At 49.9% G+C, this 19,147-nt stretch overlaps 2 protein-coding genes across 8 annotated transcripts in view; one reads left to right on the top strand and one right to left on the bottom strand.

Annotated features, from left to right (window-relative positions):
* Positions 1 to 2,175, top strand: part of TGM4 (transglutaminase 4) — a 40,733-nt gene extending 38,558 nt beyond the window's left edge. The window contains exon 14 of the mRNA XM_026454865.2: positions 1,165 to 2,175. Within this exon, the coding sequence (XP_026310650.1) occupies positions 1,165 to 1,306 (142 nt within the window). The 3' untranslated portion in view covers positions 1,307 to 2,175. The remainder of the gene's footprint in view (positions 1 to 1,164) is intronic.
* Positions 2,176 to 3,486: 1,311 nt separating this feature from the next.
* The window catches only part of ZDHHC3 (zinc finger DHHC-type palmitoyltransferase 3), a 60,954-nt gene continuing 45,293 nt past the window's right edge, over positions 3,487 to 19,147 (bottom strand). For 4 of the 7 annotated variants that reach the window (XM_023231694.3, XM_023231697.3, XM_023231696.1 and 1 more), the window contains 2 exons: positions 17,780 to 17,910; positions 3,487 to 6,358 (listed from right to left, as the gene is read on the bottom strand). In XM_023231694.3, coding sequence (XP_023087462.1) covers positions 6,110 to 6,358; positions 17,780 to 17,910 — 380 coding nt within the window. In that variant the 3' untranslated portion in view covers positions 3,487 to 6,109. Of the gene's footprint in view, positions 6,359 to 9,934; positions 10,799 to 13,676; positions 15,344 to 17,779; positions 17,911 to 19,147 lie in introns of those variants that run through there. The other 3 variants (XM_023231699.3, XM_023231700.2, XM_023231698.3) reach the window with 3 other exon arrangements.

Genomic DNA, 19,147 nt, shown 5'->3' with positions numbered 1-19,147 from the left:
CGGGTTCACGCCATTCTCCTGCCTCAGCCTCCCGAGTAGCTGGGACTACAGGCGCCCACCACCTCGCCCGGCTAGTTTTTTGTATTTTTTAGTAGAGACGGGGTTTCACTGTGTTAGCCAGGATGGTCTCGATCTCCTGACCTTGTGATCCGCCCGCCTCGGCCTCCCAAAGTGCTGGGATTACAGGCTTGAGCCACTGCGCCCAGCCCTGTTTTCTTTATATACCCACGTGCACGTTCTTAGTTGGGTTAATTCCAAGATGCATCAGTATTATAGCTTTTGTGAATGGAATATTTTTCATTATATTTTCTAATCATTTGCTGGACTATATGGAAATTGATTTTTGGCATGCTGATCTATCCAGCAAAAACCTTTACTGAACTCTAATATTTTGTTTCTGAGAGGTTTCTGATGGTCTCTTTCTTACAGGATGTGTGAATCTTCCAGGTAAAAATCAGTAGACTCCTATTTTCCTTAGATCAGGATTTATCACATTTTAACGTGCACACAAATTACCTGGAGAGTATTGATTGTTACAGTGCAGATTCTGATTCAGTAGGTTTAGGGTGGATCCTCAGATTCTGTTTTTCCTACAAGCTCCCGGGTGATGCTAGTATTGCTGAGCCCCAGAACACACTTTGAGTAGTGAGGGGCGAGACAATTCCTTTCATGTGGATTCAACATGAGATACGTGTTCCTCTTAGATTTCATGTAATAGATAACTGTTGCTAACACCCGTGAAACAAGAACATCTGTAGTAAAGTCAGGCAGACTCCAGGGAAGGTTTGTGAAATGTCAGAGTTGGAAGAGCTTCTGGAAACCAGCTGGTAACCATCTTGCTTTACATCTGAGAAAACTGATAGCAGCACCCAGGGTGTAGGTTCTGCTATAGAACTTTTAGAATCATCTTGTCATATAGTTTAAAAACAGTTGGGATTTAAATTGATACTGCATTGAATTTACCTATTTATTTGGGGGAGAATTGTGCCAAATGACAATATTGTGTCTTACCATCTAGGAATGTGCCATGCCCTGGAATGGCCAGGGCTTTTCAAAGAGGCTGAGCTAAGGCTCGGCTTTCTGGTTTCTCACCCAACTCACCTTCTTCCTCTTCCCGTAACATCCTTGACTGATTGTATGTCCGTATGTCTTTGAATTTTCCAGGACGGTGCAGCCTGGTGAGACCATCCAATCCCAAATAAAATGCACCCCAATAAAAACTGGACCCAAGAAATTTATCGTCAAGTTAAGTTCCAAACAAGTGAAAGAGATTAACGCTCAGAAGATTGTTCTCATCACTAAGTAGCCTTGTCTGATGCTGTGGAGCCTTAGTTGAGATTTCAGCATTTCCTACTTTGTGCTTAGCTTTCAGATTATGGATGATTAAATTTGATGACTTTTATGAGGGCAGATTCAAGAGCAGGAGGTCAGAAAGGCCAACACAACCATAAGCAGCCAGACCCACAAGGCCAGGTCCTGTGCTATCACACAGCTATAAACACCAGCCTAGGCCACAGAATCCCATCCCTTTCCTGAGTCATGGCCTCAAAAATCAGGGCCACCATTGTCTCAGTTCAAATGCATAGACTTCAAAGCCACAGATTCTCTCACTGGAGCAGCAGGCTATGGGCATGGGAGTGGTTAGAGTCCCCAGTAGCTGCCACCCGCTGGTGCCCCGTGAGAAGCTGCCATATCTTCAGGCCATGTGTTTGCAGGCCCTGAAGGCACCTGTCAACTGGAGTGCTCTCTCAGCACTGGGGTGGGCCTGCTAGAAGTGCATTCTCCTCCTATTGCCTCCATTGTCCTCTCTCTATCCCTGAAATCCGGGAAGTCCCTCTCCTGGTGCTCCAAGCAGTTTGAAGCCCAATCTGCAAGGTCATTTCTCAAGGGCCACGTGGTTTTGCAGACACCTCTGTCCTCAGGCCTGAACTCACTATAAAAACCCATGTCAGCAAACAGTGACCAGCAAATCCTCTTCCCTTATTCTAACTGCTGCCCCTTAGGAGACTCCAGGGGGCAGGCATTGCTTCCTCCCTGGTGTGAACTCTTTGGTATTCCATCCACCATCCTGGCAACTCAAGGCTGCTTCTGTTAACTGAAGCCTACTCCTTCTTGTTCTGCCCTCCAGAGATTTGCTCAAATGATCACTATGCTTTAAATTAAACTCTACTTCAAGAAAACTCTGTGGTCCCTGAGTCCTTTTTTCTTTACGCCAATAAGCTTCTTAAAGTATCCTGTGGGCCAGGCGCGGTGGCTCACGCTTATAATCCCAGCACTTTGGGAGGCCGAGGTGGGTGGATCACTAGGTCAGGAGGTCGAGACCATCCTGGCTAACACAGTGAAACCCCATCTCTACTAAAATTACAAAAAATTAGCTGGGTGAGGTGGCGGGCGCCTGTAGTCCCAGCTACTCGGGAGGCTGAGGCAGGAGAATGGTGTAAACCCGGGAGGCAGAGCTTGCAGTGAGCCGAGATCGCGCCACTGCCCTCCAGCCGGGGGGACAGGGGGGAGCCCCCCTCCAAAAAAAAAAAAAAAAAAAAATTAAAGTATCCTGTGCTGGGGGTTTATTTTATGTGGTCACTTGGGGAGCCATGGAATCCTTTGGCCTCCCCACCTCCCCAGGCAAAGGTGCTCCGAGGAGTTGGCTTCTTTTTTTTTTTTTTGAGACGGAGTCTTGCTCTGTCACCCAGGCTGGAGTGCAGTGGTGTGATCTCAGCTCACTGCAAGCTCCGCCTCCTGGGTTCACACCATTCTCCTGCCTCAGCCTCCTGAGTAGCTGGGACTACAGGTGCCCGCCACCACCCCCAGATAATTTTTTGTAATTTTTTTAGTAGAGACGGGGTTTCACCGTGTTAGCCAGGATGGTCTTGATCTCCTGACCTCGTGATCCGCCCGCCTCGGCCTCCCAAAGTGCTGGGATTACAGGTGTGAGCCACCGTGCCCGGCCGGAGTTGGCTTCTTTATTGTCTGTTCAGTACATCCAACCCCTCTCTCAAAGGCTGTCACCCCAACTGGATACACACCCTGGCAGAGGCACATGCGTAGCTTGAATGAGGGTTATTTTGTGTCTAATTCACAGGACAGTCAGGGTGGGATACCTGTCATCCTCTGCCTTTCCAGCTGCCCAAGTGAAAAAACCTCAATCCTGGTCACCCTTGCCCCAGTTGCCCACCTCCCTGGCATACAGTAGGTGTTCAATAAATGTTTATTGAAGGAAAGGTGAGTGTTCCTTCTGCTGGAAATACCACAAGGGTGGTGACACAAACAGAAGGGTTTGGTCAGTCACTCCACAGCACAGTGTCCGATCCCAAGAGGTGCTACAGCCTGGCATGGCCACTGTGTGGTGCCGTATGACACTTGTCTCCCACACTGGGAATGGAAGAAAAGTAGCTTTCCTAGAGGTGCCTTTAGGGTGACCCATGAGGAAGGACACTGCCCAAGGGTTTGGGCTGGGATCTCTTAATTAAAACAGGAGACTCTAGCCACTGAGGGTGAGCAAAGAGCTTTTTATTCAAAGAACGAGGCAGATTGCACCCACTCTCTCTCCCTGTAAGATCTCATCGGGTTTTGACATCAGTTGCAATGCTGTCAGTTTGAGGCTAAGCAGAATGTTATGCTGTGAACGGTCACCACAGACAGACCACTGTGTCGCTGGTATAGGGAGGCGAGGCTCGGGGTTGGACACGTTAATTACCTACAGAACCCTGGCTATGGCCCAGCCCAGCACCTTCCAGAACAGGGACTGACATGGCTGAGGTCTACCTTGGAGATGGGGTCAGTGATGAGGGGAGGCAGGGTCTGCCTCTGTGCAGATAAAATGCCCCCTCACCCCAGCCTTCCTTTCCAGAGCAACCAAACTGAAAACACAATGGGCTTTGGGGCTGGTGTGCACCTCTGCTTTCAGGCCAAGCTGGATCCCTGGGAGAGGAGTTTGAAGCCCAACGTGCAAGGACATTTCTCAAGGGCCATGTGGTTTTGCAGACACCCCTGTCCTCAGGCCTGAACTCACCATAAAGACCCACGTCAGCAAAGAGTGACCAGCAAATCCTCTTTGCTTATTCGAACTGCTGTCCCCTAGGAGACTCCGGGCGCGGGCATTGCTTCCTCCTTGGTGTGAACTCTTTGGTATTTCATCCGCCACCCTGGCAGCCCAGAGATGCTTCTGAGTTAGGATAACAAATAGGGGGGCCCTATAGTCAGAGCAGCTCTTACCCAAAGTGGTGAGCGTCAACTTCCTGTCCAGATTGCAAGTTAACGGCCTTTACAGCTGACTCAGGCTCCTATGTCGTTATGAATAAATATTAAAGCTGATAAGGACCAAGAAAGTGGGCCTGCAGCCTGACTGTGGGAGGCCCAATGTCTTTCTGGTTGCTCTGTTAATGTTAGAATCCCCCATCACCCCTCTTGTGGGTGATACTTGGAGAGCTCTGAGCAAGGATTAGGGCAGAGGTGGCTTTGTGAACATTGGGCCCTTTGAGCAATTAACCCCAGGCCCTTGTGGGTCATCAGTTGTAGAGAGACGGTCTCTGGCAGGATCGTCACCCTTCACAGAGTGTCCAAGGATGCTGTCCAAGAACCACGATGCTGCTTGGCTCTTTTCTTTCTCGTGGTTGCTAGTTTCCTTTCTCAGTGTCCTGAGACTGCACCTCCAAACACTGACCTTCTTCTCCTCTGAACTGGAGCCACAGGCCACTTGGGGCCAGGACTCATGCCCTTTTGCCTGGAGCTGGAAGGAGGGCCCTGACACTGAGGCCTTGCAGGGGCATGCTCTGCTGAGTGCCTATGCCCCTGCCAATCCTGACGCCAGTAGATGCTGGGGAAATGGCCCAAAGAGAGGAACAAAGGCCCGTGGAGGGAGTGGGTGGTGAATCCACTTCTTATACCAAACGGGGATAAGAACTCTTCTGTTGGGCTTTGTGCAGAAGATGCTGCTTCAGCAACCACTGGAATGGGGTTTAGGAGCACCAGAATGCTGCTCAGACCTTCAGAAGTGGTCACAGACACCCCAGGCTTCAAATGGGGTGAATAGAGGGCAGACTCATCCTGGTAGGGTGTGTGTGTCTGTCTTCCTGATTCATCTGCTTCATCAGTCAGCAGGCCCTGGCCATCACCCATCTTTTCAGAGACAAGATGGGCACCAATTTGGGAGAACTGGCCTCAAACACACAGGCAGGGTTTATGGTTAGTTCTACCTACGTGTGTTATTAGACTTCCTCTAAGAGGTAACGTTCAATTAAGTTCTCATGGGAGTGGTTAGAGAGTCCCCAGTAGCTCTAAAGACGTCCTTCCCGTACCCACACCTGTGAATGGCTAGATACGTAGCCACAGGCAGGACAGCTCCCAGCTGTCCCGCGCAGTGAAGACTCCAGTGTCTGTGGAATGGTGGCTCATTTTCGGCGCTACTGTCATAACTCTGGCTCTGTCCATGCTGGCCATGTCCTGCACATGTGTGTGTAGAGCTTAATGCGGGGTCCTCTTTGAACCACGCCTGGCCCTTGCAGGTAGATGTGGCAGCCACCTCTACCTCCTAATTTCAGCAGGCAGCAGGGCGGGGAAGCCCTTTCCAGGGAGTGGCCGGCAGCTCTGCAGTCTTTCCAGGCTAGTCTCCCCTGATGTCAGTGTCCCAACCCAGGTCCCCAAGGCCAGCCCTGCCCGGTCCTTCTGTCACAATCTTAACTCTCAAAGCCAGGAGCCAAGGCCCCAGCCTTCCCAAGAGAAGACAGAAATCCCAGGGAAAGCCAGAGGCAAGCCCTTTTCTGCCCCTGGGCTGCCCTGTTCCAAAGCTCCCTTTGCTGTGCGGAGAATGTAAAAGCCGCCCAGTCTTGGAGAACGGTTCTTGACGAGCCCTCTCAGCCCTCACTCTTCTTAGATGAACTCTGAGAAAGCCCCCATCCTCCTCTGATGTCCCCAGCCTACTCCCGACCCCCAGACCTGGCCCAACATGGAGAGATGAAGGAGGGGTTACAAGGAATGGCAAGGCCAAGCAAGCGGCTCAGGGAAGCGCTGGGGGTGCTGGGAGCACACCATGCCCATGAGCCCCGTTATCCAAAACCCCAGGACAAAGGTTGACAGCACTTTTTAGTGTTTGCTTCTCTCCCCACAGCAGCATCTATTCATCTGTCACCTCCACAGAGTCCTCATCCTTTGTCTCCTCTGATGGATCCTCCGTTGTTTCGGTGTCTGACAGCGATGTCACCTGCCGCACCATGTCTTTGTCACTGGGGATCTCTGGCTGACACGGTCTGGAGAACGGGTTGAACCAGTTCAGGGAGAAGTCCCCACCAAAGGTCTCCTTTACTGACTGCCAGCTCCCCGTGCGCTCCCTGGGCTGGTTCTTTCGTTTGAGGCGTTCGATGCCCTGGAGGGAGAAGGGGATGAAGAGCATCAGCGTCAGCGTGGTGCTGGGCTGTGCAGCTCATGTACACACCCCCAGCTATGGCACAGCAGTGGCGGGGTCCAGGGCGTGGGTAAGATGGGGTCTGAGAGGGCAGCCTGTTGTGGCCCAGCTCAGCCCCGGGAGGTGCCTCGGAGGACTTCTGGGGCGTGGGTAGACAGCAGCGTGGAGCAACACAGCAAGCAGGGCCTGCCTGGCGGACTCACGTGTTCTCCATCCACCACCCAGCCCTCCCCTTCTTTCCTTCCACAAATGCAACGCCAAATGATGGGCAGGGGCCAGGCTGATGAGTGGCTGAGGCATAAGGGGAACCACGCATCCTCTGAGGCTGCTACAAACTGGTGACCCCCTCCTAAATATTTTTGGCCACTCCAACCAGGGTAGATAGGGGCTGCAAACACAGCAGAAGGACGATGGGGTTAAGGAGAGAGTGCAGGACACAAATAGCATGCGAGGTGAAGAAGCGGGTGCTCATACAGCTAGTGCCAACATGCAGTAGGCAGCCGGAGGGCACCCAGGACCACTGTGGGGAGGTAAGGCTGTGCTCAGGCCTGCTCATGCAGCAGATCCACCCTGCAGCCTCTTCCAAGCTGTCAACTCACCTGCCTCTGGGTGTCGGCTGCAACTCAGCCACCAGGCCACAGAAAGGGTGTTGGGGTGGGGAGATGCCCAGAGGAGGTAAAGACATGGCCAGGCCAGCTCTCCAGGCCCACAACACCCTGCACAGAGGCTTTTGACCCTCCAGTGGGGGCACTGCTTTCTCCATCTCTTCTGGAAGCCAAGGGAATTTGCTGTGGGTTTGCCGGCCTCGGGCACTGCTCATTCACATGACTCAAGAAAGATCTCTGTGTATCTAGTTCTAGGTTTTCTCTTCCAGGCAAGATCGTTATACAACTGGCACAATCCTTTGTTATGCAGAAAGAGAAACTGAGGCACACACACAGTCTGGGATCTGATGGTACCCTACGCCAGTTCTTCTCCAGCACTTTTTCTTCCCACACCATCTCAGAGATTTATGACTCTCGACTTTCGAATAAATTCTAAGTTAAAAAAATCGGATCTCAAAAGTATATCCTCATAAGATACTTATCAATTACAAAGGGAAAAACAGTACCTTAATAGTAGGGAAGAAACAATGCAGGTACCACCTTCACCCAATGATCAAAGTTAACATCACAATAATAATGAAACATATCAACACCATGTGCCTCCTGATACGGTGCAACGAGGACACATTGCTTCAGCAGTGCTCCTGTCCCAAATGCCTAACCTCAATCTAACCATGAGAAAAACATCAAAAACACAATCTGAAGGACAGCCTAAAGAATACCTGCCCTACATCTTCAAAAGGGTCAAAGACCCTTTTGATGAAAAGATTTTGGAACCAGATAGACCTGGTGGTACAAAACATTGTGAATGCATTAAATGTACACTGTAAAATGGCTAATTTTATGTTACAGGAATTTCACCTCAATTTTTAAAAAGGGTCAAGGTCATGAAAGACAAAGGAAGGAAGACTGAGGAACTGTCACAAACTGGAGGAGACTAAGGAGACATCGCAAATGATGCAGTGTGGGATCCTGGAACAGAAAACGGTGTTAATGGGACAACAGGAGAAATGTGAATAAGGCACATACATTAGTTAAGGGTATGGTGTTGCCAATGTCCAGGGTTTTATATTTGTGTTATGGTTGTATAAAATATTTACCTTTGGTGAGACTGATTGAAGGGTACATGGGAACTCTTTGTACTGTTTTTGTCACATTTTTCTAAGTCTGAAGTTATTTCACAAAAAGTTTAAAAATAATCAATAATCAGACAAAGATTTATGCAATACAAACTTGAACACTGAATTATAATAATGCAAAGTTGTTAACGAGAAATGCCCAATAACGATGGTTAAGCAAACGATTCTATAACACTATGCAGCTAGAAAAGATGGTTTAATATAGTTTTACATGACATTAGAACATTTGTGTGGTTACTGTTGGGGATGGAATTCTAGATGATTTGTATTTATTTCTGTAGACTTCTCACATAGTCCAAGTTTTACCAATGAGCCAATGTTACTTTTATAATCAGAACAAAAACAGCTGTTTCAGAAAATGGATCTTGTTGACACAAGTCTAGAGGGACCTTCATGTGGGTCATGAACATGGGATGCCATGCTGCTTCCTGACTGGCCCCTCACCAGGCCTCCCTTCTTGGCACAGAAGCAGTGACCAGCTGAGATGATTTGCTCTGGGCATTCTGCATTCCCTTCCCGGGTGATTGTCTGTAGCCTGTCGAGAAAGAGGCTTTAACTTGATAGCACAAGAGCTGGGACATCACCATATGGCAGATCCAGCTACAGAGGAGACACCCAGAAATGACAGATTGGCTGCATCCATACTGACTTGGACTCAAAGCCATGACCACAGGTTTTTATAGCCTCCTTGTGAGGAGGTGGGTATGAGTATTGATGATTGGCAGATGGGGAAGAAACAGAAGTTCCAAGAGGCCATGACAGTGGCCAAGGCTCATCTAGCTTGTTATGTATCAGAACTGGGACCAGAAGTAGTGTCGTTTTTTTCTGCCCAACATGTTTCCAGCTCTACTGCAAATCACCACTGTGCCGAGGCTGAGCTCAGAGAGAAGGGGAATGAAGCCAAGAGCCCACAGGATGATTATTTGCCATTCATGTGGCATGCTCCCAGATAGGCACTCTTGGATTATACTCAACCTCCTCACCAAGCTCATAAAAGTATTCCAGACAGAGCCTGGCCTGTCTACCAGAGGTCTTCAGCAGTAAAGTGGACAAACGTTCAGGGAGTGTTGACTTTTGAGTCCGGAAAGAAAATATTGCAAACAAATCTGATGTATAAAAATGGGCTGCTTTTTCCTGGTAGGACTCAATTTTGAGTTTTATGTGGATTTAAAGGAATCCTGCAGGCAAAGTTCTTAAACTTGAGGTTTGCAGAGGAGCAGTAATACTAGCTTCAGGCTCAAGAGAACAAACAAAAATTGTTGATGCCTGGTAAGGGGGTCATAGTCGACACCAGCAGCTCTTGCAAAGGGTGTGTGACGGGCCTTTTGGCTCAGGTAAGCCTGGGTGATACATGAGCTTTGATCCGTGAACAAACTCACCAACACTCCAAAATGAATGTATTAGGACTAAGGCTTCTGAGGAAGGAAGAGTCTGTGCAGACTCAACTGAGCCCCACAGAGCGAGAACAGGCTGTTCCCTGCTCCCTGTATCATCAGATGTAGAAAGCCAGAGCCTCAGGGAGCAGTCTATGCAAATGTGTCTCTTCATAGCTGGGCAGATAGCACTGTCTCTCTTCATCAGAGATTTCTTTTTTTTTTTTTTTTTTTTGAGACAGAGTCTTGCTCTGTCACCCAGGCTAGATAGAGTGCAGTGGCCGGATCTCAGCTCACTGCAAGCTCCGCCTCCTGGGTTTACGCCATTCTCCTGCCTCAGCCTCCCAAGTAGCTGGGACTACAGGGGCCCACCACCTTGCCCGGCTAGTTTTTTTTTGTATTTTTTAGTAGAGATGGGGGTTCACCGGGTTAGCTAGATGGTCTTGATCTCCTGACCCTGTGATCTGCCCGTCTCGGCCTCCCAAAGTGCTGGGATTACAGGCTTGAGCCACTGCGCCCGGCCAGAGATTTCATACCTCTATATTGTAATCCACAAGAGGAAACATTTTTCTGTTTCATTCCAGAACACATATACACACAATCCTCTAAGCTTCATAAAACAATACTTACCCTGCAATATGTAATGCATTAAACATTTTTCTTGAAAAACATGCTGGTTGCAAACCATGAACGGTTGTGACTGATGGTTTGAAAAGCACAGCTCTAACACAGCTAACACTTATAGAGCCATACCAGGGCCACACACTATACATTCCCATTCATCACCCTCATGTAATCCTTCCATTAACTTTGTGATTTAGATTATCATTCCCATTTTACAGATGAAAAAACTGAGACTTAAAGAAGTTACTGCTCAAGGTCATATTTTGGTAGTAGGTATGGTAATAAGTAGCCAAGCAGAGATTTGAACCAAAGACGGAAGCCAGGACCCAATATTGGTCACCAGACAATATGGCCTCAGCTGCAGAAATTCAGGGCATCCTTATGTCGGTGTTAGAGCATATGCGGCCCCCTGAAGGTTTTGGCAAACATCCCTCTGCAGCGCTTGTCATCACTCCTTGGATCAGCATCATCGGCTCCTCCTGTGTGCCACAACAGAGTGGGATCCCTGGGGACCACTCTGCTACGGCAATCACGCTGCTCAAGTCAGCAAGATGTTTTCTTGAGGGAGAAGGTGAGAAAAAGAAGGTTCAGGTTGGGAGCACACTGGTCAGAGGCTTGTTTCTGCTTCACCGTGAATTCTGTCTCTTCTGTGAGGTGATCCTAAGTCAGATATGTATTTAAAGAATATAAGAAAAAGTCACATGGGTGTTTAAACCCATATGTGGAAAGCAAAGGTCAGGACGTGTACAGGCCACGTATCTGGGCTGCTACAATGCTCCTGGCTCTAGACTGCTCACCAGCCACCACTCCCATCTGGAGGTCCCTTGGTTCTATGCTTTTCTCTTTCCCTTCTGGGCTGGTTCTTCACCCAAAGGGCCCTTGGTCTAGAGATGGGTTCCACTGATGAGATGCACAAGGAGTGGTGGGCAGGCTAATACTTTGGATCCGCCTCATACAGACTTTCTTTGATGTCTTGGCAGTTGTCTGTTGGGGAGGCCGCAGGTTATGAGGCAAGGCGGTCTCAGTGGCTTCTCAGTGGAGGGAGCACGTGCCTGTCTCACCATCAGCACACCCCGACTGCACTATGCTGAGCCCGGCAGCACACAGGACCCATATCACCAGCAGGCATCAGGGACCACCTGAGGAGGGACCCCTGCAAGCCCCAAGTGGATTCTCACACTTGATAGTCAGAATCACTTGGGAGGGCTGTGAAGACACAGACCGCTGGGCCCCACTGTTTCTGGTTCGGTAGTCTGGGGTGGGGGTGGAGCACGTGCATTTCTAACGAGTTCTTAGGGGATGCTGATGTTGGTGTTGCTGGTCTGGCAACCTCAAGAACACCTTTGAGGAGGATTCTAGCAAAATCTTTCTCTCTTCACGTTTCTTTGATATTGAAGGGCACCTTCTAGGTGGGGCCCCTTCTCTTTACTGGCTGGCTCACCCTCTAAACTGATGCACTGCAAGTCTTGAAGACAGAGAAATTTAAAACCCATTAGTCTGGCTGAGAAAGCCCAGCCCAGCCCCCCAGAGAGGAGCTTCTGTGTAATGCCAACCTCACATATGTGTTTAAAATGTTTGTTAATTTACCTCACCTAAATGGTTTCTGCATTAGGGGACGGTGGATTTTAACTATTTGAGTGGCCTAGCCAGATGAGCAAAAGCTAATACTTGGGGCTCTTTCAACAAGAAGTACGGGGCTGGGCCCAGTGGCTCACGCCTGTAATCCCAAGACTTTGGGAGGCTAAGGCAGGACAATTGCTTGAGGCCAGGCATTTGAGACTGGCTGGGGCAACACAGTGAGACCCTGACTCTATTAAAAAACAACAAAATTAGCCAGGCATGGTAGTACATGCCTGTAGCCCTAGATACGCAGGAGGCCAAGGCACAAGAATCACTTGAGCCCAGGAGTTCAAGGCTGCAGTGAACTCTAATTGTGCCACTGCACTCCAGCCTGGGTGACAGAGCAAGACCTTGTCTCTAACAAAAAAGAGGAAGTATTACCAAGTCCAAGCAAATATGCATAGATCACAGATTTGCTTGGATCTAAGCCTTTTGCATATTCAGTCTGGTTGCTATGAACACAAACCTGACACCTAACCCAACGAGCCACATCTTTATTTTTCACTTCCACTCCCCAGAGCCCATGCTCTGAAAGACAGTGGCTACTACTGGTTCATTTTCCCATGAGTTCACCAAACAGTACTATTAGAACTCCTGTGTCCAAGCCAAAAGTTGGGGCGACTTTGTGTAGAAAGATGTCCTCTTTCATTGTATCTGGAAATGCTGAGGAAAGCTCAGGGATGTTTTTTCTTCCTATGTGGAAGCCAGGCCGGGAACCAATCACTATCCTGCAAATGATGGCCACATTCCTCAGTCATTGTGCTCTCAGCAAACTGTTATCAGTCTGAATAAAAATGAAATAAAAATGCCAGGAACCTTGGGGTATTCCTATCTTCTGAGTGCAACTGGTTTGAGAGCTCAGAAACATTGACTCTTTCTAGCCAAGGCCTATACAAACCCAGAGGCAGAATCTTATAGGATATCTGAAGGAACCCCACTGTATTGGAAAGATAAACATAGTATGCACAACTTCAAAGGATGAGTTTCTATTTTTAGGACTAAAAAAAGTCAATGCATCTTCAGCACTGTCTGCTGCATTCCTTAGAAATGCCAGGGGGAAAAGAACTCACCTGTCTCACTTTAAAAAATGCCCTAGAGGATGGAGTATTACCAATCTCTCTCCCCTAGGGGAGGCCCAGAGCTGCAGCCCCGCTCTAGTCATTTAATACAATCACACTTCTTTCATATACCTAAGTGAACTGTATATTAAGAAAAAATTTTTTAAAAGCATGTGGAGAACAAATGCTACCAACGTGATCTAAAACAGCATTCTTTTAAAAAAATCTTAGCATCTTAGCCTTGCCCGTATCGCATGAATAGCACCATAGAGGCGAGTCAAAGTTAACTGACTCAGGAAAGCTCTTAGGAAAGCCCATCAACACACAGGAATTGATTCAGGCTGCAGAAAGCCAAGGAAAGAGGCCTGGTGGGGCAAGCTGGTTCAAGAGAGGACCATATATGTATTTTTATTTATTTATTTATTTTTTTTGAGACGGAGTCTCGCTCTGTCGCCCGGGCCGGAGTGCAGTGGCCGGATCTCAGCTCACTGCAAGCTCCGCCTCCCGGGTTTACGCCATTCTCCTGCCTCAGCCTCCCAAGTAGCTGGGACTACAGGCGCCCGCCACCTCGCCCGGCTAGCTTTTTGTATTTTTTAGTAGAGACAGGGTTTCACCGTGTTAGCCAGGATGGTCTCGAACTCCTGACCTCGTGATCCACCCGTCTCGGCCTTCCAAAGTGCTGGGATTACAGGCTTGAGCCACCGCGCCCGGCCCATATATGTATTTTAAAACCAAAAAAATAAAGTATCCTCATTCAAGAGACGGAGCAATGAAACACCCAATCGGAGAAAACTCAAGTAGCTTGTGGATAGTCGGCCTCCCGCTAACGGTAACACCTCAAGAGACAGAGCTAAATCAGAACAGGTTTTGGAAAAATTTTATTGCATTTTGTTTCCATGTGGAAGCACTGACAGAATTGAAAAGAGGCAGCATGTTCCACTTACTTTTCTGAAAAATCACATGGCTAGATTCACTGTCGCCCTACCCAGGACAGGATTGAATAAACCTTATCTTCTACACCCACCCCAAGCAAAAGCTAAAAAAGGGGGTTTCTGGCAATTGCTTAAAAAACAAATCAATGTGTGAGAATTCCCAGATGGTCAATAATCATATTTGTCATTTTTGTACTTGGAGGGCACTCCCTACCTCCTTCAAACAAGACTGACACAGGAAGTGCCTCTCAAATGGAAAATCTATTCCGTCCCAGTGCCACAGGCGTAGGTGTGGCTGTGGATTCCAGCCAATGGTATGGCCATATGTCAACTTTGAAAAGGTGGGGACTGTGAGGTAACCCCAGCAGCATGGTCATCTCCATGCCAGGACAACAGTCTCCCAGGTTAAAATATAGATAAGACACAGGTACGTGCACATTTATGGGGGTTAAATATCAGAAAGTGAATCCACTTTGAAGTTTATAAAATGAGAAGGGGATGATGGCGGGGCTGTATGTGTCGGGTACTGGTGCCTATTGCAGTCAGAATCCACACTGCTTAACTGACATCTTGCTGGGGAAGACAGGGAGAGGGGGTGGTGAGAGAGGAAGCAGATGTAACAAAGGAAAAGGCAGCTCGCCTGAAATTGTGTAATTTTTTCCCCTCTTGATTGTATAAGGCATTTTGAACTGGAAAAACGTCTTTCCTTCACACTCTTCCAAATAATCACAGGGAATATAAGTGCTGATTTAGAATACAAATAAGACCTCTTTCATCTCTCTCCCCACTCCGCCGCAAAATCATTCTACACACCCCAAGCCCATAAAGTACAAGGCAGGTCATTGCTTTGCGAGTTAGGAGGCAAACTGTGTCCAGCTGGGGGATGAGGTCGCTGTGCCAAGGTCCCTTCCGAAGGCTCCAGCCCTGATTCTGCCCTTCTCAGGCCTCAAGGGGTGCATCCGTCTTCGGTGAGGTTTTAAGTCCCATCGGGGAGCCCGTCACTGCCTCCTGGGCAGTGGGAGGTCAGGGCCCTCCTGGCTTGCCCATGCATCCCCTGCCAGGTGTCTGAACTATTCCATCCATGCACAGCGTCACATCCACTCAGTTAGTAGAATGGGCACAGCTCGAGACAGCACCCTCTGTATTAGTCATGCCAGACAGACAGCAGAGAGAAACCAGAGGCCAGAGAAGTGATTTTAAAAGGAAAAGAGAGCAGCTTCGGTCACCAAAAGAAATCGAAAGGATGGTTTTTAAAAAAAATAAAATGTGGGGACTTTTTTTTTTTCTCTGCAATGCTCAGCCATTTTACTTGAGACATAAAAAAAGTTTTAAGAGTAGTTGTTTTGCTTTTTCGATTTAAACATTCATGAGAACAGATGGGACGGTAGTGCTGTGGTGTGGGCTTGTGTCTGAGTGGCCATGCTGGTTGGGGTCCTTCAGACCACATACTGGTACGGGTCTGCCTTCCCTTGGTCTGGCGTGGCAAAAGGGCTGGCCCAGCCTAGAGAGAAGGGGTGGCCAAAAACGGCTTTCATGTTCATCCATTTTGTTTTTTTAGCCCATCTTCTCTCTTCCTTTTTCAATTGTTCTATTCCCTGAAAACAAGAACAATCATACTTTCAGTCAAGCACTGCATTGCTGTGGTTTTTTTGGGGGGGATGTCCACAGTGAGAGGTGAATGGAGTAAATATTTTCTTTTTAAAGCAACAAAACTATCTACATAATACATCTTTCTCAAAAAACGTGTTACTAAAAAAATTTCTCCTTTTCTTGGTGGGCACTCATTCACAAGTCCCTCCAAGAAGGGAGGGAAAAAGCAGCATTATCAGCAGCGCAGACACCGCTGCGTCTAAGTATGCCAGGCCAGGGTGTGCCGCGTGTCTCCAGCTCTGGCCCCTCGCTGAGCTCTGCAGAGGCACTCTTCAGAAACTCTGTGCTGGGCTGTGGATGGAGTGCTATGAAGGCTTTGTCACTAGAGGCCTCAGAGCTGTTGGGGAGCTCGCCATCATCATAACCAATGATGGCCGTTCATCTGGGAGAGGTTTCTAGGAAGTTTGAAGCTACCATGACCACTTTGCAGACAAAAAAAAAAGTAACAAATCAAATGACTGCTCTGGCGCTGTGCGTCTCACCAGCCTGGGGGATTAAGCAGCACCCTGCTTAGTGGGGCTGGTGAGACACAAACTGAAGGTTGAATAGGAGTGACAGACCACGAATGAGGGAGGAAGTCACCATAGAGGAGGAAGGAGGAGGGATTAGTACAGGTTAGAGGGTGGCATGGCCAGGCCAGCCAGCCTGGCATGGCAAAGGTCCTCCTAGTGGCTCCTTCGGGGAGAAGCGTGGTGGAGACCTACGCAGCAGCTGTCACAGAGCTGGTGCCGCTTCCCCTGCTAAGTCTCAGGAAAAAACTGGGGCTGGGGGAAGAGCTGCTTCCTCCCCCTCTCCCTTCGATGGAGCTGATCAAAGGGCAGAGCTTGAGAACAGGGCCCCTGCCCAGAGGGACAGGAGAGAAGCAGCCTGGCAGAAGCCTGGCCAGGGGTCTGTCTGCTGTGGTCTCTAGTGAAGGGGTGCTGGGAGGACAGCCGAATTTGAGTCTGTCTTCACAACCTAGGGACGTGGGAAGGACACAGGGCAAAGGGAAGACACACTTTCCCAGGTGGGGCAGGGCCCTCCAGCTTTCTCCTTTCCTTCCAACATAATTCTCTTTAGGAATAGTCTTCTCAGGGAAGAACGGCTAGGACTGGGGCCGTGAGAGCTTGCCTTCTGGTTCCCCCAGACCGTGACCTGGCAGTATCCCAATGGCAGGCGGGTCCTGAAAGAATCCCCATCGGGTTCCCTGTAGATCTTATGCAGAAAAGTTGGTCACGGTTACTGCTTGGATACAGGGCTGGATCTAAACCACTGGCTACTAGTTTTACAGAAACTCCTTTGAAATGACATCATTTTTTATAAAAGAAAAAATGTTGCCAAAAGCCCCGCCACCTTCTAAAAGTTGCCGAAAGACACGAACAATGGTGCTCTGGCAGTGGGCAGCACTGGCCCTCCTTTGCTCTGCACACGCTCCTCTAAGCCCACAGGGGAAGGCGCCCAGCAGCAGTGGGAGGAGCTGTCGTCCTGTGAGCCCACTCCTAACGCCGGCTACCCACAGGCCCAACCTTCGCGCAGAGCCCTAGACCACCGGTGAGAGCTGACCCTGAGAGGCCTCAGGACATCAGGAGTCGTAGAGGGATGGCTCTCAGCCTCATGGCTCTGCTTGCTCCTCACACCCAGAGCTAAGTGCCGCCCCTTCTTCCTATGTCAATCCCCAGAGAAATGCCCATATCACAGCCAGGGATTGACCACCTTGAGGTTTTCAGACACTTTAGGAAGGTCAGGAGATAGCAACAGGGGCACCAAGGGAATAGGCCCCAGTCTGGCACAGCCAGCAGCCTCAAAGCTTCCAGCGAAGGTGCTGTGGGCAGATGGGAGGTGGGGGTGGGGGTGAGGAGAAGGCAGTGGATGAGGACCAGGGCTGGGCCGGACAGAGATGACCCAGAGGCCAGGTAAAAGCCTGCTGCCCTGGGGGCTCAAGGCAGACCTGTCTCCTGACTGTGCCCTCAGGACCCAGGCATGGCTGGCAAGCTGACCGGCCTGTCCCAGCTGGGTTAGGGCACCCTGTCAGCCACTCTATTTCAAGCCTGTGGCCCCCAGATGGGAAGGGTGCCCTCAGTGCCTAGTGGAGTGTCTAATGCAGTACAGCATAAAGGAAGGCCTGTCATGGGGGATGGAGGGAAATGTGGTAAAGGCAGCCTTTCAGCCACGGTTGCTGGGCCACACTCCTGGTGTGATCTGCTGTGGCTGCCCCAAGGCTGGAGGACTTGTATGTGGATGAAGACGACCCAAATGTAACTGCAAACAAAGGAACTGTGCCCTGCACACCAGGGGCCTGACCACTGGGCTCCGGTCTGACTGTGAGCAGCTCTCCCAGCAACACTGACCCTGGGTCCTCCCCATCCCCAGGTGCGGAAATGGCGGGCAGAGCGCCTGCTTACCGTCTCATCCGTGCAGATGGAGTGCACCTGGGTCCCAAACATCACAGATGTGAAAATGAGGAAGAGTAGGCCCTCAAAGCACAGCAGGATGAGGAGAATCACTGTTGTGGGTGGAGAGAAGGAGCTGCACTCTGAAAGAGAAGAAGTACATGGGGCTTGGTGCTGCCACCCACTGCCCGCTGCCCAGGCTCACCGCCCCACTGGGCTCCCACTCTCCCTCCCGCCTGCAGGCCTTCATTCCTCCTGGGTGCCACAGGTCTCTGGCCTCCAGGCTACGGTAAGAATCATCCTGGCCGACTCAACAGGCCAGGCCCCAGTCGGGGCTTCCCTTCCCTAACACAAATCATTCGTTCACTGCCTCCAGTGCCAAGCACAGTGCCTGACACCTGGAAGGGCCCAGGAAGGCCTCTGAAGTGAGGCAGGAAGGCCTGACGACACCACAGTGGACCCTCCTCTCCTCAGAGAGCACAATGCAGGTACCCAGGTGGAGATGCCTGTCCAGTCCTGCTATGGCCATAGGTTTTCTGGGCATTCCTGTATGACATGCTGCCCCTCTAGACCCCATCAGCTCACAGGCAGCTGTGGAGGATCACTTGGTGGCTTTGGGATTTTAAGCTTGGCAGGGGCAGTTGATGCCGGGGCTCAGCCTTGACTACAGTGTGAGGTAATGCACTGCCCCTGCTCCCAGGGACATCTGTAGCACCGAGGCCATCAGTGCCAAAGGCCAGGGAGTTGACCAAAGAGGCATGGGCCCAGAGTAGGGGCTTTTACTGTCCTGGCCTCCAGCCCCGGGGACCTGAGGCCAGTCCCGCCATCTTCAGGCCTCCACCCACTCCACTGTGAAGCAGTGAGATTTGATGAGACGTATGGTTTGCTTTTAAGCAGCAGTCTTTTGTCTGAACAAAGTCTAAGTCAGAGAAACCCAGCGCATGGAAGAGAAAAGCGAAGGTGCTGTGGAGATAGTGGGGGTGAGCAGGGAGGGGAGGGCCCTGAAGCAAGGTGGCCTGGGAAATGCCAGGCCTGGAAGGTGGCCTGGGAGATGGTACTGGCAGACAGGCTAGGCCCCTTGGTTGGCACTCTTCACTTAAGAACTTCTGTGCCTCAGTGCAGTTGCCCATGCTGGCTGAGCCTGGGCTGTGGTTCGTTTCTCGTTGCTTCCATACTTGTGTCTGTTACCCTGGCTGGAAAGATCAGATCCTGGAGGGCAGAGTCGGGCTTCACTGATTCTGGGAATTAAGGGAGTAAGCACTCCATCCAAGCCATCCTGCTGGCTCCCCCAGGGGAATGTCAGGAGGGGCAAGGGAGGTCAAATGTGGGAATGAGCTTGGAAAGATACCAAACACCATGTGGTGACAGGTAAGAAGCATC

This window comes from Piliocolobus tephrosceles, chromosome 2 (genome assembly GCF_002776525.5).
Source record: "Piliocolobus tephrosceles isolate RC106 chromosome 2, ASM277652v3, whole genome shotgun sequence".
Taxonomy (NCBI): Eukaryota; Metazoa; Chordata; class Mammalia; order Primates; family Cercopithecidae; genus Piliocolobus; species Piliocolobus tephrosceles.
This window is presented reverse-complemented; position numbering and strand designations above follow the sequence as displayed.